The following is a 23,204-nucleotide window of genomic DNA, read 5'->3' on the forward strand; positions in this document are numbered from 1 at the left end:
TGTTTATTCATTCACATTCTGACCATACTTCTTCTTTTACTTTTTTTTTCTATATTCATTCCTTTTTTTAATTCATTCATCATCACACGTACAAACATGTTAAAATCATATAAACTGCACTCTTTAATACTATTTTTTTCAATTGCAAATCACAAATTTCACATTTTAATTTTTTAATTGTTAATTTATTTAATTACTTTTTGTTTATTTTGTTGTGTTTATTTCTAGGAATATTTTTATAGAGATGAATGAGAATAATGTTAATTTAGTCTCACCAACCAAAGATGTAAATGATCAAGCAAATAAATTGGAGGATTGGATTCCAGTCTGCGATGGTAAACTCAAACCTGTGATTGGCAAGATATTTGATACTTTAGTAGAAGGAGAATTTTTTTATAAAAAGTATGCACATGTTGTTGGTTTTAGTGTGCGTAGTTTGACTGAAACAAAAGATAAAAATGGTGTCAAGTGGAAGTATTTTCTTTGCTCAACAGAAGGTTTTAAAGCAAAAAAAAGGATAGTGTTACCCGAGTTGCTTATCAGTGAAAATAGTTTGCTAAAAATAGAAATAGAAAATTGACACAAGAGGGATGCCATGCAAGAATTATTTTCAAGAGAACTATTGACAGTAAATATGAAGTCTCAAAATTTTATGAAAGTCGTTCACATGGATTAGTCACACATAGAAAGAAAAAATTCTTAAGATCAGTAAAGATTGTGAATAATGTTCATAAAAAAAATATTATTTTCATGAAATAGATCTAATGTGGGGACTTGAAAAGTTTATCAAATACTAAAGGAGCTGATTGGAAGTTATGAAAACATAGGATGTACACAGAGAGATTTCAAAATTATTCAAGAAACTTAAAAAATTGATCAAAGACTCTGATACAAATATGTTTATTAATAATTTTAAAAGAAAACGTGAGATGAACCCGTCATTTTTCTATGACCCGTCATTTTTCTATGATTATGAGATTGATAATGAAGGGAAGTTAAAATGTGTGTTATGGGCTGATGGAATCTGTCGCAAAAATTACTCTTTATTTGGAGAAGTAATTTCATTTGACACAACCTACGGTACAAACAAGTATTCCATGATTTTTGCCCCATTTACTGACATAAATCATTATCGTCAAAGCATAACCTTTGGGGCTGCATTATTAAGCGATGAAAAATACAAATGATTTGTATGGTTGTTTGAGGTAGTTTTGAAAGCAATGGGGGGACATAAACCTATTGTGATAATAACAGATCAAGACCAGGCTATGAAGAATGCAGTGGAAGAGGTTTTTAATGAGTCGTCTCATAGGTTCTGTATGTCACACATTCTAAAAAAACTTTCTGAAAAATTGGGTGGTTCCTTAAATTCGAATACATGATTTAATAATCGTCTCAAGTCATGTGTTTGGAATTCAGAGTCCTCAGAAGAATTTGAATTAAAATGGAAGAATACTATTAGTGATTTCAATTTGGAAGAGAATGGTTGACTTTCTAAAATGTATGATCTTAGAAGCATGTGGATACCTGCTTATTTTAAAGATATGTTTATGGCTGGAGTTTTGAGAACTTCAAGATTAGAGAGTGAGAATTCATTATTTGGACTACTTGAACAAGAACCTTACTTTAGTGGAATTTTGGATGCGATTTGATTCCGCGTTAGAAGCACAAAGGCACAAAGAACTACTTGCAGATAATGACACACTTCACTCTAATCCAGAGTTGAAGATGAACATGGATTTGGAAAAGCACGACAAAGAGGTTTATACTCATGAATTTTTTTAAATATTTCATATGAAGCTATGGAGTTCATGTGTGGATTGTGGAGTTGAAGAAATAAAAAATGAAGGTGAGAATTTAATATTTTCTATACTTGATAATGTTGTGGTTAATGACACCAAAGTGGGCAAATATAGAAAAGTTATGTATCATCTTTCTAATCACATTGTTTGTTGTTCATTCAGAATATTTGACTATGAAGGCATGTCATGCCAACATATACTTTTTGTATTAAAGGGGAAAGATTTTAATGAAATTTCAATTTATTACATCGTTAATAAATGGACAAAACTAGCAACAAGTAAACACGTTTTTGATTGTGATGTAAATGTATTGGAGGAATGTTTTAAATTCGACAACGAGAGGACATTAGTTTCAAAAGCATGAGCACAATTTTTTAAATGCATGCATATGGCTGGTTCAGATAAAAAGAAATTGTTCCTCATTTTCAATGAAGGTTATAGTATCGAATTGAAAATGACTAATATGAAGAGTAAAATTTTACCAAGACCTTTAGATGAGTTGGAGGCTTTTATTGGTTCCAATTAACTATCTACCTAAGAATGAAAGATGCTAATGATCTACCTATATATCTTTCAACTTAAATTTCATTTACACTACAAAATACTATTTTTCGTAATTGACTAAATAAAATAGTACTAACCAATTAAATGCTTCCTTTCATCCAAGTGGCACCTAATATTTTCAAAAAGTTTTTTCCCTATCACTCTCTTTCTTCCCTATTTCCCTCACCTTTCCTATTTTCTTAACTCACTTGTCCACATCATTAAAGTATTTTTTCCTCTCTACACTAATTTCAAATTTCTCAATTTTTCTTTTTTATCTTCTCTCCCTCTTTGTCTTCTTATTTTTACTTCATGTTCTCTCAAGTTCTCATTTTTGTCTCCATTTTTTTAATCGCTAATTTTTTACTGTTTCACATAATATCTATTTTAAAATGTTCTATGTTAGGGATTCTTATCACCACAAAATCTTCTTTTTTTTCACATCGACAAAATACTTATTTTATTCTAATTAACAATTTTTTATATTTGAGACATAAAATTCTCATTTTTAAATGTAAAAGTTTTTTTTTTCTTATGAGTCAGTATCAACAACATATTTATTTTAATTTTAATTAATAAGTATCTTTATTTGAGGCTCAAAATTCTTATTTTCATATGTAATTTTTTTTCTTTTTCTCACAGGCCATTATAAAAAAAATATTTATTTTATTTTAATAAATTATTTTTATTTGAGACACAAAATTCTTATTTTTAAATGTCAAATTTTTTATTTTTTCCTTTCTCCATTCACAAGCCCCCCTTTTTTTTATGATTATTTAAAACAGTTGAGTTTATATTATTATTATTGTTATTATTATTATTATTATTATTATTATTATTATTTATGTTATAATTAAAAAATCATTTCAAATTTAAATATGCATATATCTAAATAAATTTTATAAAATATTAAGTAAATTTACCCGTGCGATTACATATGTCTTCAATGTCCTATATATGAATCAAATATTTTATAAATGAAACTCACTATTTTCGCGGATTACTATCTCCACAATCTTTTTTAATTTAATAAACAAAATATTTGCTCACTTTATTTTGTTGCAAATAAAATTTTATGAATTTTGCTAATTTTTACATTTTTACATGTATATTTGAATTGTCTCTTAATAAATCCTTTAATTTAATTTCAATTTTCACTTTAGTCCGTTATTTAATAAAGATTCGTTTTAAGACCTTTAAATTAAATTCCGTTGGTTATATTAGTCCCTTCCGTTAAATTTTATTAAAATCTGTTAAATTTGACATACGTGCCATTCTAGCTGGCACTAATTTAGCTGACTTGAAATTGTTTTAATTGTTTTTACAATATAACAAGCAACCTTCTTCTTTCTTCCAACAAAAACCTTAGCCGTCACACACCCCTCTCTTCTTCTCTCTCTGTTTCTCTTTTCTCTTCTTTCTCTCATTGTTATTTTTTACGTTAGATTGATTTGTGTAGAGATCCTTTTTTCTTACAACTCGTGGTAATGACTTGTTTTATTGAATGTGTTCACAGTAACATTTTTTGCAAATATGATTTGTTTGCTGTGTTTCAGATTATAAAAATTTGGGTAAAGCAGCTTACTGCATCTTTGTTGTTGTGTATGGTTCACTTATGCCATTTTTCTTTGGTTATGTTATAACGTAGGTTCATGGCCCTTTTTCTTTTGTTGTTGTGTATGGTTCACTTGAGCCATCCTATGTGAACCGAGAGGTAGATTGCGAGCAGTCATGTTTTTCCCGATATACACATCATCAAAATCATTTTCAATTTTCACATCTGATCTTTCATATTTTTTATCAGCATGATTTTTTCTACACATTGCATGAGATCCTAGCTGTTGTGGATGAAGTTAATGAGCTGCAACCAATTTCGGACGCTCATGTCCCAGTTATGAGGTTCAAGTTTGATGGAATAGTTGGAGAAAAACCAGTTGAAGTTAGTACCGAGTGAATTTTTTTTTATGGTGTATAATTGTCTTTTTCTGCTCTAAATGGGACAAGTTTCAAGGGACATGAGTAGGGAGAAGAACAAGAATGTGGATTCAATGGTTTTCCATGTGTTTGTTGTAATTAGATGTGAGGAACAAAATTTTAAATGATTTTGAAGAGTCTTGTTTATATATACTGTATAGATTAGATGTGTAGTTAATAATGTTTTGGGTTGATTTAGAATGATATTTTCTCTTGGGTTGTTTGTACGTAACAATTGTTATATATTTTTTTTTACGTATTTTAACAATTTAAATAAAATACTAATTTTTTTTTTAGTACATATGCTAATTCAGTCATGTTTTGCTGAACCTAGTTAGTTAATAAGTCTAATAATTTTTAGTGTGATTCTTAATTTGTTACATTGATTGATCTATTCATTTGACCAGTTCGTGTAATTATTAATTTATCTATTTCTAAAACAATATTTTTTTTAAATAAGATTAATCTTTAAGCATCTATAAAAGTTAGTGATTTATTGTATTTCGTAAGATTACCATTATTGATAACATATGTAAATAAGTCATAAAACATAAGTATAATTTTAATTTGATTTAAAATTACATTTTCATCAAATAACTTTATTTATGAATGAACTTACCCGTTCAGACCCACGTGTCTTTGACCGGTGTATTTAAAAAAAAATTGATGTTGTTCCACCTGAGCCTTCACATACTAAAGGTTGTGGAAAAAGAATTAAAGGGGGAAAGAGAAGGCAATGGAAAAACAACAAAAGGGAACAAGAAGAATGGTGATTGAGAGAGAGAAATAAAAGAAGAAAAAATGATGTCATTAATTTAAGGGAAGACACTCATGTTCATTTAAAAATATGACTTAAATACATTTTAATCTCCATACATATAAAATTTAAATTAATGACTCAGATTCACCTTTAACTTCCTATATTCTTTTTCCGAGTTCTCCCTTCACCTCTCTTCCTATACTCTTAAACTGGTCCTTAAAAGACCTTAAAATCATTCGCTCCTTTTTCCACCTAGCTATGAAAACAAATCCATCTCTCTGCAAATAACAAATCCACCTAAGGAATTTCTTATTACTAATACCATTCAACATGGAATCCATTCCTGTCCCCAACTCAGACCACCAGTTATCCCTCCACAAATCTCAAGCACGAAATTGAGCAATAGATGATACATAATTGCTCTATTTTAGAACTGCTGCTACCTTAATATTTAAACACAGATGGTGCCATTTCACTAAATACGCCACCAACATTGACATAGAGCACTGGAACAATCAAACTAACAACTCTTTTTAAAGTCATCCATTCAAATAAAATTATACAAGTACCTTTCACCATCCATATTTCAAGCTATAGCCAAAATGACTTCTATTTGGCAATAGCATTGCCACTAAAAAAAGCTAGGATAAGAAACGGAACAAGATAGGTCTGTGCATGATGTATCCGTTTCCACTTCACTGTATGCTATTATCAATATCACAAAATCTCTTATACCAACATTAAATAAAACATCATAGAGCAATGAATAATCCGCAATTAAAACCCTCTACCAAACGCTCAACGCGTAATTGCTCTAGCATAAAGCAGTAAAGCCTGTATCATTGATAAAAATACTAACATATAACTGGCAGAAGCCAGGAAAGGAGTATCGACAAAATTAGCAGATTGTTTCAGCTGTAGTTTTCTCCTGAACAGCCTTGTAGCATTGGAGACTGCAAAGAGGAAGCTTGGTTTTTGAATCCCGGTATTTGTATGGATTTGTACATGATGGACCAGCACACTTCTCACGAGGTGGAGGATAACTGAAACAATATTCAATGATATCATTAGCAGAGAAGGAACGTTTTGATGTGTTTTTTCAGACGAACTTAACATTTAATCAGTCTTCATCAGGGTCAAAATCAAGGAATCAGCTTAGATAAGGCACTGACATTTTTTAATGAACAGCACAATTATTAAAATAAATTTTTATCCCTTCTAATTTTATTCACCAAACATATTAAAAAGAATTCTGAAGAAGACAGTCAAACAGGTTCCAACATCAAATTACCAAAAGCACAATACATGCACGGGTATCTAACTTCTTCTCATAGATTGTTGACAAAATCATGGAAAGAGCTAAAGCCAGAGACACACACTGAGATTTATATTTTGGTAAATAGCACGAAATTCTACCAGTTTTCATCATTCCCATTTTCTTTCTTCTAATTTGCCAAACATACATAAACAAGTTACCAGGAAGATAGTTTAACAGGTCAGATGCATCAAATTAGCATAGCTAGATACCTGATGGGTTTAGAGTTTAAAATCGGAGGGATCCCCATTTCATCAGGAAAAGTCAATGTTGTTCCAGTAGGACTCATCACATATCTGATGGTATTTGAAGCAAGTTTTTCTGCGTTGGCTGCCTTTTCCTGCAAAAAACAATTTTATAAGAACTGAAAGCTACCAAAACAAAAAACAGAATGTAGAAAACTCATTTAACACTGCCAAACCTGTGCCAGTTCTTCTTGGCGCTTCTTTATTTTATCCTCTCGCTTTTTTCTGCTGGAGTCTTGCCCAAGAATTTTTCTGATAGCTTCAGCCTGGAAAACAAATTTAAATGGATATGCCTTCCAATGAAAAATTGTAATTTATAGAGAAAAAAACTGTAATTTAGATTGAACAAACACAAACCTCAGATTCCCTCGCAGCCTTCTCAACTTGCATTTTACGTCTATTGGCAGCCTCAGTTTTCTTTGATAGCAGCTCCTCTTCCGTAGGCTTCTCTTTTTGCTCTGTAGTCAAGCAACATGGTTAATGATTCTGGTATAAAATTGATAAAAGAAAATAGTACAATTAATACTCACTTCTAGGCGGGGCAGGAGGTAATCCGTTGGGAAACTCAATTAAACTCGCATTAGATGTAGAAGTATCTTTGCTTGATTGAAGGGCCCGTTGACGCGTTGTAAGAGTCATTTCTCTCTTAGTGTCCATCAATACATCAACAGATTCTTTCCTCTGCTTTTTCTTTTTCTTATCCTCGAGCTCTCCATCAGACCCTGACTCCTCTTCACCCTCATAATCTGTATCTACAAGCATTTTATCAGATCTAGACCTTTTCTTTCCATCTTTGCCTGACCTTGTTGAGGCGGAGTTGTCCATATTAGAGACGCTAGAGAGTCTTCGATGTTTCTTGCTTAATTCTTCTTCATCTTTGTATACTGCAGAAACTTTTGATATTTTCAGCTTTTCCAAGTACCGAATCTCATCATCAGCATCGTCGTCATCATCGAATTCCCCATCCAGGACACGTCTCTTGGGTACTCTCTTGCTCTTACGAACAGGTTCAGACTTGTCTGCTTGCTTGCTAGACGTGTTCTTTCCAGATATCTTCCCCATCGAAGATTCCTCCTTCCCAAGACCAAAACCACCCCTTTTGAAATCCTTCCACGGAAGGCCTTGGAGGCTGCGCCTCTTATCAGACGGAGAAATATTATCGTCTGAATTACTCTGTAATAACGCAATTTGATGAATGCAATCAAACGAGATTATAAGTTAAAAAAGAAAACGGAAAGTATTACATATATAGACAAGATATCAAGACCAAATATATTTTCCATAAAAGTAAAATCTAAATACCCCTGCCGTTCTCACAGACACGTCGGATGTGATACGCCTTTGATATTCTCGTGAAACAAAATTACATTTGATAAGAAGCTAACTAATGAATAGTTGAGAAACACCAAATATCGTATGGCCAATATCCGTATAAGTAAACTAAGCTTTTAGGCAGAGGTCGTTAATATATAAATCCCCCCTCACGTAAAAGCTCTTTGGGCATGAAGCATGTGATCAATGTGCATGCCTACTCTATATTGTTAATTACATTTAAATGAAGAACTGCAACAACTCAGATCAAATTTGTAACTACTTGGCCATTGAGCTATGATAATATGTCTAGGATCAAATCTCCAATAGTGTAAAGATTTATTATTTATGTGAAAACACTTAAACGGCATTATATCTCTAACATAATGAATAACTTATAAATGATATATATCCTACGTTTACATCGAAAACAGAACTACCTGTTGCTTTTGGCGCGGTCTGGAGGCGTCCGATAAACGAGAGCTTTTTGAAGTTGATCCACTTCCGGAAGCACTATTAGAAGCAGAGTTAGCTTGTATAGTACGCGTCACACCACCAACCTTGAGTTTAACCTTCTTAACCCTATTCTCGTTCCCTAATCCATCCTGAGAAACACCAAACTGACCCAAACTACTCCCCTCAGTATTCCTCCCACCATATACATCAGCATTTTTCGACTCTGAATCAAGCCCATCCTTGAATTTACTACTCGAGCCTTTCCAATTAGCGGGAGCAAGAACACCTTCACTACTCCGTCTATTATGCAAACCACCCCGTCCAACAGCCGGCGAGGGCTGAGTAACACAATGGTTGAGATTAAATTCTTTCCTCTTGGAACCAGTATTAACATAACCATCATTCTCATCGCTAGACGCCTTGTCAGGACTGTCTGAAGGAGGTGTTGATGAAGGAGTCAAATCATCAACAACAGGCTGCGAATCAGGCCGCGGCCTGCGCGAAGTTTGGCTTCTCTTCCTCCTCACAGCATTGCTGATACCATCAAACCGGGTAGATCCTAAATCTTCCATCAAAATCTAATTTTTATTCAAACTATTCAATTATGAAACCTTTTTACATCAAAATCAGATTCTTTACAAAAATTTCACACAATCAAATGTATACATGAATGAATTACCATAAAAAACTCGTTATTATACACAACAATTTTACAGATTTCTCGTAATCATTCAATTCAACTACTACTGAAGAAAAAAAATCACCAACAGTAATATTTTAACCTAAGTTATCAATCGCGGCGGTTTAGCGTATAATTGGGGAATCACGGTGAGGAGTGGATATCTGATGCAACGGAATTATCTGGAATTGAGGGTGTGAATTGTATCGGTGAAAATTTGGAAGAAAAAAATTGAAGGAAAACCTGAAGGAGTTTTTCACTGTTAGTGGCGGCGGCGAGAAACTCCGTCTCCGTTTACCGGCCAGTTGAGTTCAGTTCGACACATCAACTTGTTTATGATGGTACAACAAGCTGACGAGTTTAATTTGGTTTCATGTTTTAATCGTTAAAATAAAATGTGTTTATTTTTTGTTTTAATGAATCATGGGCCTCTTCAAAATCAAATAGATTGGGCTTGGACCAGAAAAGAGAGAGGATTTAACCTATCACCTCTATAGTTAAGGAGCTTCTTAATACATTTTTATAGGTTTTTAAAGGTCTTTGGTAAAATTTCTATAATACTCCTTTAATCGGATATGCATATCCGAATTCATCATATTTTAATTTTTTATCGAATAGATTTGGAGATGCATATTTGAAACCACCAAGTAGTAGCTTTTAGACACACATATTCGAAATAAACACTGACTATCAAACAAAATCCAAAGCAACTTAACATAGATAGTCGAAATTACATAGATAGTTGAACAGAAATTTAACATTGCATATTATTGTAAACGGATAGTTGAGGATGTTGCAACATTTTGATAACATCTTATACTGATCTTTGAAGTTTCACATCCACTTCCATTGGACCCTTAGTAGAGTATCAGTGAAAAGTACTCCACATAACCTTTCAATCGCCATCCATCTTCAGTGAAAACTGGGTGGACTTTATCTCTTCTTCAGTGTCAAGTAGGAGTGAAAGATATTCAAGCTTGACCATCTTTTAATTTTCTAGATATTGCAGGAGAAAATCCAGTATGGTAATCAGCTCGATGAGAGGCGTGTCCTCGGAGAACCTAAATTGAAGTGGCAACATCTCATCATTGAAGTAGACAAAAAAAAGGTGTGGATATGTTTGGCTCATCTCTATTTATGTTGAAGAAATGGTTTAGAGACCCTATTTATAAAAAGATTTAGGGTAATTTGGACCCAAATTTTTTTATCCTGCCACCGGAACATGTTTCGGATATTAACCTCTAAATTCACCATTTCTTGAGTTAGGCGACTAATAATAACACTTATATTTAAAAATACACATAATTAAATAAATACAATAAATAATATTAACGGTGATATAATATAAGCAAATAAATATAACATATAATAAAATATTTAAAATATACATTTATTTCTTTGTAAAACTTTATCTACATCTTTTATCCCTAACAATGTTTTTAAACTAAAATACAAAAATATAAATGTATAAAAAATGAAATTGAAGAAATGAGTGTGTGAACTATAAAAAAGTGAGAATTAGTATTATCAATGCCGCCATAAATTAAAGCAACATAAAACATGGACATAATATAAATCATCCTTTAAAATTTAAAAATTTCCATTTAATATACTCAAATAATTTTTTTCACAATGAAACACTTTTAAAAAAATTATTACAAAAAATAAATAATTGAATTATTTTCATTCAAAATATTTGTTAAAATTTTTATATCTAAACATATAGGATTTACGAATTAGTAATGTATCGTTGTTATATTTTTTCATCTAATTTTTAGTTCACTTATGCAAAAGATTTCTATATATTTTAGGCTTATCAAATGGATTTAATCATGTCACATTTTCATAACTTTGACACGTATGTATATAGTAGAGTTAGTAGGATCGATTTAATCATGTGCCCCACACGAAATTCTAAAACTACTCATGAAAATCATAAATGTATTTTTGGAACGCACCAAAAGCTTGAAAACCTGGGTTTCATGTACGAGACCTGAGTAAAACAGTTGTCAACTAATCGAAAATACAACTACGAGTAAGAACCAGAAATACATTTTCGGAAGCGCCCCAAATTCATAAGAATTTTTAAGACTGGGGAAGTCAAGCTAACACGCAGATACAAATCGAAAATGCATTTACGAAAGGAAACCAGAGATGCATTTTCGATTCATGTTGGCACTTAAACGCGCGCTATCTCTTCCCCTTCCTCATTTCAAAAACATTTTCAAAACACAAAACACTCAAACCCTCTCAACCCCCATTGCGTCAAAATCATCCTATTTTGTAAAAAGTTCATCAAGAATCATCAAGCATCTGACAAAGTTCAATGTTCAACCAGATTGAAGCAAGAAAAATCATCACTTGTAAGTTGTTTTTGAGCTTTTTGGAGTTTATGTAATTTTACCTAAAAATCATGTTTTATGGTCTAAAATTCAAGCTTTTTTTAGTGTTTGCAAGCTTAGAAGCCATAATACACGTTTTACTTAAGTTGTTTTTACGATTAATGATTGTTTTATTGAGGAGACGTTGGAGTTGTTGGTAGAGAGATTGGGAGTTGACCTTGAGAGTGCTTTGGCTGAGATGGACGTCACCCATGGTGCTCATGTCATAATTATCTTTTTGAAAAAGGTGTTTGATGATGAGCTTCTGCGTGCATAGCAAGCTCGTGGTGATCCCGAGCAGGTCGCCCATCATAGAGCATATGCTATAAGAGCATACCTGTTATATCTGGCTGGAACTGCCATTTTTGTGGACACTAGTGTGACTTACACTGATGTGATGTACCTGCGGTTCTTTGATGATTTTGAGCGGATCCATGAGTGGAACTGAGGACAGCTTGTTTGGTGTACTTGTACCATAAGTTGTCTGAAGGCTGCAAGTGAAGGACGAGGCAGATGACCGGCAGCATCACACTCATGACGGTAAAATTTATTGGTCTTATATTGTGATTCCATTTTGTTAATTATTGTGATTTCGTTACTAACTAATAATCCTTATGATTTTAGGCTTAGATCCTACAACCTTTTCCCCGCATCTCGGGTTGGTCACTTGTCGCAGGTTATATTGAAGACCGTTCGCGGACCACTGCATTCGACCTGCTCAGAGGGAACCAGACGACAGAGCCATTCATAGTCTATATTGATCGGTTGGTTTTTGATAATATCCACTTTCAGACACTCCGACCACCGTGTCACGATTCCATTTGATGATGTTTCTCTGTTTTCAGGATGGTTGGTTTGCAGCCTTTGTATTTAATTTGTTGCAGCCTGTAGAAAATCTGGAAATGTATTTCTAAGTCTCTTTCAAAAATATATCTCTAAAATTAACTGAAGTTTAACAACAAAAAAAGATACGTTCTGAAAATACATTTTTGGTAACACAAAGGCAAAATGGAATTTCCATAGAGTGCTTTTGATGAAATAAAAATTTCCTTTACTTTATTGATAAAATAATATTATTTAACATATAATATGGAGTCAACAAATAGACTCATTAGATGTCAAAGAGTATGTAAACATGACAGCAGTATTATTTATCAAGTATTATTTAACACACCGTGATCTTCAATTACACATTGGCGCCAGTAAATATGGCACCTTCCCTTTTTGCAAACAATGCATGCGCCATTCCTATTGGCGCATTAGTAGTGAATGCATATAGACTCTGGCGTTTATGTTTAATTCTTTTTTTTTTCTTTTCGAAACATGGTTATATAATGAATTACTGACCTAATATCCTTATTGATTTGACAATCAATATGATTTTTAAAACATTCATATTAAGCAAACCATCTCTATCAATCATATTCATCAAAAACATACTTTTTTTTCTTATTCTTTTTCTAAGCTCTTCACCTGTTATGCATTTTCTTAATCCTCCATTACATCAACTGCTCTTCCACATGCTTTGTAATTTCTTCATCCTCCATTTTATTTCATCAACTGTAAATCCATCCTCTTTTGTTTCACCTTTCATACTTATTTTCCGCCGATTATTTCTTCATGGACTTTGATGCTTTTTCAAATTGCATAGTTTTTATTTATAAATTTAGGAAAATCAAATCAATTATAAAATTATATTCTTAAAATGAAACTATTTATCCTTTTTTTTTCACATTTTATTACTCTCCAATCAAAAAAAATATTTCATCACTAACAAAAAATTATTAGATAAGATATCAATTCTGAATCCGAACTCTATTCTTTTATAATCTAATGATCACATCTTAAAAAGAATAGTTCCTAAATTTAAATATATAGAGAGCTTCTTACCCCACCCTTTGGGATTATTAAGCATCGTGCGCACTTCCAAAAATACTTTTATATTCCGTAGATATAGTTACAGAAAAAACCAAATTTTGACAAAAAAAAAAGGTATTCCCTGATATATATCTTTGAAAGCAGTGACATAAATAAACAAAGGTGGATTAAAAAATTGTCACTATATATTAGATGTCCAAAATAGAACAACTAACCCAAAATAAGATTCAATCTCAAATTAAAAGATGTTGTGTAGCAATTTATGTTGAAACTTGAAATGCTGCAGTTTTAAGTATGTTTATGGCGTGTGATCACACAAGATCTTAAACTTTTTGGGGCACCAAAACCAAAAGAGATGTTATTTTGACACTTTATTATATGAGTAAAACTATGTGTAAATCAAAGATGAAATATCATTAAACAAAGGTATGAGAATTATATTTTATTTTGACATAATAATAAATTCTCTTTCAAATTTTTTATCTCAACTAAGATTGTACTAAAACAATTTATAAAGCACTTTTTGTGTGTATATATAGGCATATGACCCTAAATTATGAGTTTTCTGTACATAAACTAAGATCAAGTAAACATGTAAATACAAAAATTAAAAATCATTTTATCTATGTAATAATGAAAGGTCCACTAAATGTTCTTGTGAGAAAGAAATTCATATCATTTGATCCAGTTTCGAGAGCATCCACTTTCAACAGCTTTCTTGAGTCCAGTTCCCCAACCACCAGGGGAATTTTGAACCTTAGCCCTGGGAAGTTGCTTAAACTATCATCCCTGTCTTTTATAGCAGATCCCCACCTGGTCGCGCCATGATTGCTGTGTCCTCTACTGCTACTGTTATAAGAACCACAACCATATGGACGAGGCATTCCACTAGGGCGTTCATCTCGATTCCCATTGTTTCTGTAATCAGGTCGTCCTGTTCTGGAACCACACTTGCTGTTTGAACCACCCCAGCCACTCCCCACGGATGCCCCTGATGAGCAACCAGTTGCAGAGCTTCGGATTGGTACCATTGCAGCTACAGATTTAACGGAAGCTACTGAATCATTTTTTCGATCATCAACGTGCCTTTGAAAATATGCCACAAGCCGGTCAATATCCTTGAACATCTTTTTGCGGAACATGAATCCTTTGGGGTAAAGACCAATGTACTCGTGGTGTGGATTAGTACTTCTAATGTAAGTCAATATAAATGTGCCTGGATGTTTAAGAGAGATGCCAAAACTATAAACTATGCGCATGGGATATTCCGCCTTTTCGATCCTCAAAAGCTCCTCAACTTTTGTTTCTGTGCCCGTCCTGAACTTGCGATAATTTAACATTGTTTTTAAGTGAGTCACCAAGGGATCAATATATCGGTCTATAACCTGAGCAATTATGAATAGGAAAGAGTAAGTCATATTGTCACAAGAAAGGTATCCAAAAAGCAAGAGGAAGTACCTTACCTCATCTAAATCCTCAAAAGTGTCATCTTCAATTTTAAGTGTATTTCCTATTCGAAGTAAGCTTGTGATGTCCTTCAGTTTCTTCCCACCTTCAACTATATCTTTGTGAGCATATACTCCATCGTGAATTTTAAGAGTCAAAGTAAGGTATGAAGGACCCAGTGAACTAGGATGGAAAATACTTTCACCAGGATCTTTGTCTGACAAGAACTGCATAAAGACATGTGAATATGCAGAATTAAAAAAAGATCACAACTTATTATGATTTAAAAATGGTTACTATAACAAACACAATAACATGAAGTTACTAAAAAAACAAACCTTGGTTGCTTCATCAGCAGTAAGGTTATGAAATCGTGGATGAACAATCATCCTTGCGTTGAAATGTTTTTTTGCATCCTTTTGTTTCTGAGTTTTGTCTTGCTCACTCGGCAAGGAGCTCTGTTCTTCATGGTAATAGGGATCAAAATTGTGGTTGTTATGCACCCGATCACTTCTCATTCCACTTTCTTTAAAAAGAAGGAAGGCTTGATACCTGTTCTTTTGGATTGACTTGATTTTACAAGTGAGTATGTCACCTTCATGTAGCCTATTAGATAATTCAATTATATCTCTCCAGTCATCTGCAAAGTCTTCTTTCATAAGGATTCCAGTCATTCCAGATTCAAGCCTACATATTGCTTTCTCGGCTTGAACTCGGTGAACTGTAACCTGGACCACTTTACCTTCAGCAAGAGTCTCTTCTGTCTCACCTGATATCATATAAAACTCCTCATCCTGACTTGGTTCTTCATATTGCTTACGCCAATCCTGAAACCCTTGAATCAATTCTCTCTTTATATCATAGAAAGTTTTAATTTTGTCTTGACGAAGTTTTCCAACAGCATATTCCTCAACGTCGAGGTTTTTCAAATAACTAGGTCGATCTCTCACGTGTTCTATGGCCACCTCTAGGGCATCATCGTCATCAGTTGCATCACCTGTGCCATCTTCCTTATACAAATCTTTGGCCAGCTCCTGAGCAAGAATATACGATTCTGGATGAATTCGTGTATCATCCAGCAAATCAAAAAATTGGCTGCTAGAGGCGGCCAATCCACTTTGCCGGACACGCAAGAAACCAACCGAATTGACAAATACTTTTTTACCAAGTTGGTGTTCTGTCAAAAAGTTCTTCCGGGTATAAACTGAGCCGGCTCTAACCAGCGATCTCTGCAAGGATGCAGCCTTCCGGGGACCAAGCCCCGAAATAAATTGTAACGGAGCAAATAACCATTCGTGACTTGTTGCTAAATTAATGTCTAAGCCAACCTGATTGGTCACATCTACCATAACCTGCTCAACCATCCCAATTTTATCATCCAGGTTGAGAAAACTCTCCAAAGGGCTCAGCTTCCATGACAATATTTCCTTCCTGGGCCCACATAGTGTCGCAACCATTGCCAACGGGTTCTGGAGATATCTTCCAAGAGCAACAGCCCGCCTCACTATACCTGTCAAAGCAACAAAAACAGGATAAGCTGTAGGATTCATTAGATGATGATGATGATGGGCAGCATATACCAAAAACAATAAGCACCTAGTTGCTGCGAAGGAAGTTGTTCAGAAGAAATTAGAGAATTTTCATAAAGACGAGGCAGAGATTCATCGCCATACACAATGCTGAGCCTGTCCATTTCATGCCCAACATCTCTAGGATTTTCCTCGACCATCTTAAAAATAACCTGATAGAAAAAGCAGAAACCAACATATGAGACCCACAATACAACACAGCAACAGAAGTCTTTTTCAGCGGAGACGGGGGCAAAAAATAAGACATGTCTGTATACAAAAAATAATCATAATTCCGACTGAGGACACCGTGAGTATTCCATTTTCAACAGCTTAACAGTAACCGTGAGAATGATTTTATTTATCAAATAAGTTTACACTAACTATTACTAACCAAAAAAGTCATTTTAAAATTCAATATGGAAGTGTTTGGGAATATTCAGTTTGTTATGTAAACCAACCTACTTAATGAAACATAGATTGGAGGGAAGGGAACAGATGTAAACCAACCTACTTAATGAAAGATGGATTTGGGAATATCCATGTTCGGTAAGGTGATTGAAATTAGAACAAAAATAAGCATTACTAGTATTATCGGTACAGGAATTCCTTCACAAAATTTACCAAAATATATATGTAAACATAGAAACCAAGATCTAACCTCATATATGTCTTCTTTCAAGCGAGGGCAAGACAAGTTAGCGGCTCCTAATACCACAACATGAGGTTGGTGATCTGTCATGAACTTCAACACACGTTTCTCGTCACTCTTTTTCCTTTGTTGGTCATGGACATTCTGTGACCTTTGAGTAAGCGACCCAGTGTGTAGCACATCTTGAACTTCTCCAGATGAATCTAACATAACAAAAGTAGTCTGTGGCTTTCCAGGGCCCCAAGAGCATGCCATAACCCTAGGAGCAGCCACATCATCCAAGGTAAGATCATTTTCCTTCTGTTGTTGATAAGGCCCCACAGAAACCTTATTCCACAAGGCCTTCCCATACTCCATAAGCACCCAATGCTTTGCTTTGTTTGCTAGGACGACTCTTGCTTCTTTTTCCATTGATGGTAAAAGAAATTGAAAAATTGCATCATGCAGTATGAGCTTCCTCTGTTCATTCCACATTTGAGCAGATCTGCTAACACTATCACTAACATAATACTCTTTGAATTGGTCTATTAACTTATTAAGATACTCATCGGGAAGCTTAATAGTAACTTGTATGAGTTTGTCTTCTTCTGCCTTCTGTATAAGGAGCCATTGGGCATCCTCAAATTTAAACAAAGGCTTTTCTCGCAGCCACTTCACCCCAGAAAACTGATGGAACGAATCTATGGTCATATTTCCATCGGCAGTAGGAGAGGTTGACACCACAGCATGGTCAATAAAGCATCTACGAACATGTTTCTTTATGCTAGGCTCACAAGTTATCTCAACAGCTGCCTGGAACCAAATAAACAAATGATCAAACAAAGGAGACATTATAATGATTATCAACAAAGTTAGAGAGATACATACCATATGCCTAGCACATTTAAGTACTTTTTCAGGTGTATCATACATTGCACTAGTGAAGTTAGAAGCCAACTCTTGTGGTGTTTCCTTTGGATCTTCCAACTCATGCTGTAGAAGAGGGCAGACATAACAAAGCCTTTAGTTTATGTTAAAACAAGTTTATGGTCAAAACAAAGAGCAGTTCTAAACTTGAGCATACTTACCAGCTGAACTACAGATAAACATAACCCGATTTGCTCAGAGCTACACCCAAACCTACTTGCAACCTCCCCCAGACCCGCCTTACTGAAAGTGCTATACATTGACTTCCGTTTTGGCCTTCTGTACTGTCCTTCATCAACACTGGCTTCACCAGGTGGGAAATGCAAGTTGAACATGGAAACAGCATCATCAACCTCCCTCTTAGATTCCGCCTCTTTCAGTGATCTCATAACTGAATCAAACAATTTCCTATTCAAGTTCAGTCTTGTTTCATCATATACACAACGTGACTCTTCGCCAAACCGTTTATTGTAGTATAATTGGAGGGCACTCTTCCGCTTCTGAAGACACAACCACTTCTTGTCCAGGTCCTGTAGAGCCCAAAGTATCTAAGAAATGCACAAGGAATCAATTTGAAATGTTCTTATCATGTTATCGGTATCAAACAACATAGTAACAAAGCAAAAGGTACAAAAATAAATTATAACAGACCTTGTGCCATTTTAGAGTAGGTGTCTTGTTATTCATATCAAAATTATCATCACCAGCTTCAAGTTGCTCTAGGTCTTTCAATAAGCTTAAACACTTCTCCTTTCGATACATGGCAATAAAAGGAATCTAAAACACAAAAAAAATCCATATTAAGAAACTAAGGTGATGTAAACTACAAATGCAAATATCAAACGGCAAATAATACTGACATCTAATTTTTGCACATGATGCAGTTCCAAAAATCTGACGATATCATCCTTGTCAATCGGTAGCTCCTCTCTTGAATCTTTCTTGTGAATCCAAGGGACTTCCCCATTTTTAAGTTGAGTAACTATCCACCGACCCTCTTCATCTATACTGCTTCCATCAAGTGAAGGAGCACCGGTACTCTCCTCAGATATCTACGAGGGAAAAAAAAAAACTCAAGTTACAAGAATGCATCTAATTAACTTGGAACTTTTTTTCTTATTTCATAGAAGTCTTAGAAAAACACCTGCATTCTCTCAGGAATGTCGAGGTCCCTAATGCGGTGATCGTTCTCAGTCATATATTTGTCAGAGAGAACAATAGGCTCAAACTCATCTTCAAGTCTAGTCTCTTTATAATCATTTGATCCTCGAATATGATTGCGAGCCAAAAGAAGTTCATCGACATCGCCAAATAATTCATGAGCCTCTTGTAAAGAGGAGGAGGAGACTCCTGGTGCCATAGGCCTTCTTACACCCTTTGGCTTCTTAGTCCTACATAGAGAACAACATTAGATCAAATAATAATAATAATAATGTTATGGAAAAAGAATAAAGGCTGCATTAAAATACCTCTCAGGGGCTCCGTTCTCATCAACTTCTTCTTCTTCTTCGTCCACAATGAAGTGGGACATTTCATCTTCTTCGGCATCCTCCTCCTCTTCCCTGTGGCCCTTTTTAAGTCGCTTGAACGTTTTGCTTTCCTGGTAATTTTAGAGTATTATTATCAACCCAACAGTCATAAAAAAACAAAAAATATATATAGAAAAGTTGGAAAACCTTGTTATTGTCGTGGAGCAACTAAATATCATCTTCATCAAGGACATACTCCTCCCTGCTGAAATAGTAGGAATAAAGATTTAGATTAATTAAGAAAGTATATGGATATTATGAAGCATTGTTGTTAGTTTTATAAATATATGTTAATTAACATATGAAGCATAAGCATATAAAGGATAAAGAATCAACATTTTCTTCCTCTTTTTCTTCTTCTGAAGCTCTTGCTCACTTTCATCTTCATCTTCCTCGTCTTCTTCAATGTCATCAACTATGAATCCATCTTGTTCATATTCATTTTCTGAAGAAAAATTATATCAGCACGCTAAGACACAACCATCAAAACCTAAGTTCATCATCTTAGTATTTCCCTAACTCAAACAAACAATGCATAATAATACCTAGTTCATCATCATCTTCGTCATGAATATCCATATACTCCTCCAAATCTTCAACATCAATAACCTCATCTGCAACCATTGAATTACGGTTAGAAATAGCATTGTTCAATCAATTCTGAATTAGGGTTAGTAGAAACTGCCGGTTTCTGCGATTTACCTTTGGCCATGGTGATCAGAAGAAGATTGAAGGATGAAGATGAATGGTTTTAGCGTCAGTGAGTTTCCACAAAAAGGTTTTTTTGTAACACTCACGAACTTTTTGTGCGGGTAACATTTCAATTTCTTACTTAAACTAGTAATAAACCCGTGCGTCCGCACGGGTTCTCGTACGGGACGCGCATTTATTTCAGCTATATATTTTTTAATAATAAAATGTCTAGTACCCGTGAAAAAATAATAATTAAATGTATAATTAATAAAAATATTTTGATCAGTAATTTCATATTCCTGTTAGTAATCAATATTTTGATCAATAACTTCATGATCTCGTGTACAAATAATTGTGGATTAATTAGTATCATAATTATTTATTTTATTTATAAATATGAATTTAAATTTTATTTTGTTATAAAATAATTTATCTTTTAATCGCATTTACAAATATAACTTAATTGTCATTTAAAAAAAGATTTTATAGGCTAATATAATCAATGATATAAATAATTTTATGCAACTCCAACAATGTTATAACTCTCTATCAGTATTCAACTCCAACAATGTTAATAAATTGCAGACTCTAGACGATGATATGATGAAACCCTCAAAGAATCCTGACTTCCTTTAAGACTGTTGGTGCAAGAGATTGCTAACAAAGAATTCAGCTTGGTTCAGTGTTGAATTATTAATCAGATAAATTTCGTATTAATTAAAAATCAAAAAGTATTTAATGTAAAATGAATTGTATATATCTTTTTTCAATTGGATGGGATTAATAGATAATTGATCAAATAACAATAAAATAACAATGTTCAATGAAATATATAACTTGTCAACCATAAATATATAAGTTAATCAAATATAAATATTTAAATAAAATACATATTTTTAAAGAAAGACAACAATAATATATATTTCAATTATTTATATATTATCTTAAAGATTATTGTATTTTAAATTAAAAATAATTTCAAAATAAAAATGTTAGATACATAAATAATTAAAAACAACACATTTTTATCGTGTTTGAATTTATACATTATTTTAAATATTTTTTATATAAATTTTTTAATTGTACAAAAAATGTAATAATTTGTGGTTCCACACAAATTTTAGCTTGCTTACCCGTGTGTTCACACGGGTACTGATCTGATACACACGCTTTTGTTTTTAAAATGTAATAAAATTATAAATAAAAACACAAAATAGAGTAGTTCACTATTTTTAAAAGAAATACATATTTTTAAAATAAAAACTACATTATATCAGTATTTTATTTTTTAAAAGAAAGATATGAAATATATATTTCAATTATTCATATATTATTTAAAAGAAAGACAAGAAATATATATTTTCATTAATAATATATTATTTTAAAAATTATTGTATTTTAAAAAAATAAAAATAAAAATATTAGACACATAAATAATTAAAAAACAACAAATTTTTATCTTATTTTGATTCATACGAATTTTTCTAAGTAATAACTCGTGCGTTCACACAGATTTTGATCTGATTACCCGTGCATTCACACGGATACTGATCTGTTACCGTGCGCTCACGGATTTTGGTCTCGTTACCCGTGAGTTCACACGATACTGATATGTTACCCGTATGTTCACGCGAATTTTGGCATATTTACCCGTGCGCTCACACCGTACTGGTGTATTACCCGTGTATTTGCACAAATTTTAGTATGGTTATCTGTGCGTTCACATCCGTGCGTCCGCACGGGTACTGGTATGGACCGCACAGGTATTGGTGTGCACCGCTTGATTTGTCACCAGTTTGTTTTTGAAATTCAAATAAAATAAAATAAATATTTACCAAGAGATTGAAAATAATAAATGGTCAAGATGTGGAGTAATTTATAATAACTTACTCTTGGAGTAAATATATTTCTCCTTTTATATATATATATATATATATATATATATATATATATATATATATATATATATATATATATATATATATATATATATATATATATATATATATATATATATATATATATATATATCGATTAATAATGTGTAATGTTAAAAAATATTGAATATTAAATAAAAAATAACCTAATAACTTAAAAAGTTGTCAATAAATGTATTTAATATTTTTTTCAATCATTCACCATAACTTAATTACTTTGCTTTGCAGCCTTTAATTAACCTGGAATAGTCATTGAGATTGCTATAAATTCTAAAAATACAACTTCATTCTTTTAGCTAGTAAATAGTAACTTGGTCAATATAAAATAAATAAAATAAAAAGTGTTTTTTTTCTTTCTTTCTATTTAGTTATTTGATTGTGATAATACTTGTCTAACTTTTTATGTAAAAATCATTTAAATACATTTATATCCCTCTCGTTTTTTCCATACATTTGTATCCCTTTTATTTAAATTAAATACACTTTGAACTTCAAATTAAAAATAAATAATTAGAGTCATTGATTTGAAAATTGATAGTTGAAATTAAATAATTTCATGATTTATCATACATGTTCGCGATAGTAAAGTAAAATAAAAATAGATCTGTGCGTATATCATTGATTTCTGCTATGGTGCTTACTAACAGCGTCAAGAATATTACATTTCCAAAATGTAATGTACAAAAATAATTCTCCTTTTTTTTCCATCTTTTCTATTCTCCAGTTTTAAGTAACCAATCATATATGATGGAGCTCAACATTTAGATCAATTAGTTGGATTGAATCATTGATTAGTTGAGGGAGAGCTGTGAACATTGCATAAAAGTAGTCTGTTTTACTTGCATTTGGACTATCTGAAAGGCGTAAAATGAGAAAAGATTTTGGCACAATGACAGTGAGGGTGGAGAAATTAGTAGTAAGGGCAAAAATATTATTATGGAGAAATTAGTAACTTATGTCTCGTGAAATCGATGAGCAATGTTTTTGTTGCTTCAGCGAGTAGAAACCGAACATGAGTACCATGATGTTGAAAGTGATGATTTGAGTGTGAGATTGAGAGAACCGGTCGAGAGTTGAGAACCACTTGGCACCAGCATCGCCGACGTTTGTCCAAACAGGTTCAGAAACA

At 32.9% G+C, this 23,204-nt stretch overlaps 2 protein-coding genes, 1 long non-coding RNA gene and 1 pseudogene across 3 annotated transcripts; 2 read left to right on the forward strand and 2 right to left on the reverse strand.

The window, feature by feature from the left end:
• Window positions 1–244: 244 nt before the first annotated feature.
• Window positions 245–5,431, forward strand: LOC131610437 (protein FAR1-RELATED SEQUENCE 5-like; annotated as a pseudogene).
• LOC131610439 (uncharacterized) lies at window positions 3,656–4,546 on the forward strand. The gene is made up of 2 exons (XR_009286485.1): window positions 3,656–4,059; window positions 4,150–4,546. It is a non-coding gene; the product is annotated as an uncharacterized LOC131610439 (long non-coding RNA).
• Window positions 5,432–5,586: 155 nt separating the features above from the next.
• LOC131610438 (uncharacterized) lies at window positions 5,587–9,456 on the reverse strand. Its single transcript, XM_058882392.1, has 6 exons — window positions 8,391–9,456; window positions 7,170–7,812; window positions 6,997–7,097; window positions 6,816–6,905; window positions 6,607–6,734; window positions 5,587–6,122 (listed from the first exon to the last, which is right to left on the reverse strand). Exons 1-6 carry the CDS (start codon window positions 8,976–8,978, stop codon window positions 5,978–5,980), a joined length of 1,695 nt encoding a protein of 564 aa, XP_058738375.1. The 5' UTR covers window positions 8,979–9,456; the 3' UTR covers window positions 5,587–5,977.
• A 4,172-nt stretch (window positions 9,457–13,628) lies between these two features.
• Window positions 13,629–20,246, reverse strand: LOC131610440 (transcription elongation factor SPT6 homolog). The gene is made up of 15 exons (XM_058882393.1): window positions 20,148–20,246; window positions 19,991–20,059; window positions 19,782–19,890; window positions 19,593–19,650; window positions 19,386–19,516; window positions 19,061–19,307; window positions 18,777–18,968; window positions 18,568–18,693; window positions 18,078–18,464; window positions 17,878–17,982; window positions 17,020–17,802; window positions 16,387–16,531; window positions 15,129–16,300; window positions 14,808–15,017; window positions 13,629–14,729 (listed from the first exon to the last, which is right to left on the reverse strand). The coding sequence occupies exons 5-15, from the start codon at window positions 19,445–19,447 to the stop codon at window positions 13,968–13,970; spliced, it is 4,191 nt and encodes a 1,396-aa protein (XP_058738376.1). The 5' UTR covers window positions 19,448–19,516; window positions 19,593–19,650; window positions 19,782–19,890; window positions 19,991–20,059; window positions 20,148–20,246; the 3' UTR covers window positions 13,629–13,967.
• Between the last annotated feature and the right edge of the window lie 2,958 nt (window positions 20,247–23,204).

This window comes from Vicia villosa, linkage group LG6 (genome assembly GCF_029867415.1).
Source record: "Vicia villosa cultivar HV-30 ecotype Madison, WI linkage group LG6, Vvil1.0, whole genome shotgun sequence".
Taxonomy (NCBI): domain Eukaryota; kingdom Viridiplantae; phylum Streptophyta; class Magnoliopsida; order Fabales; family Fabaceae; genus Vicia; species Vicia villosa.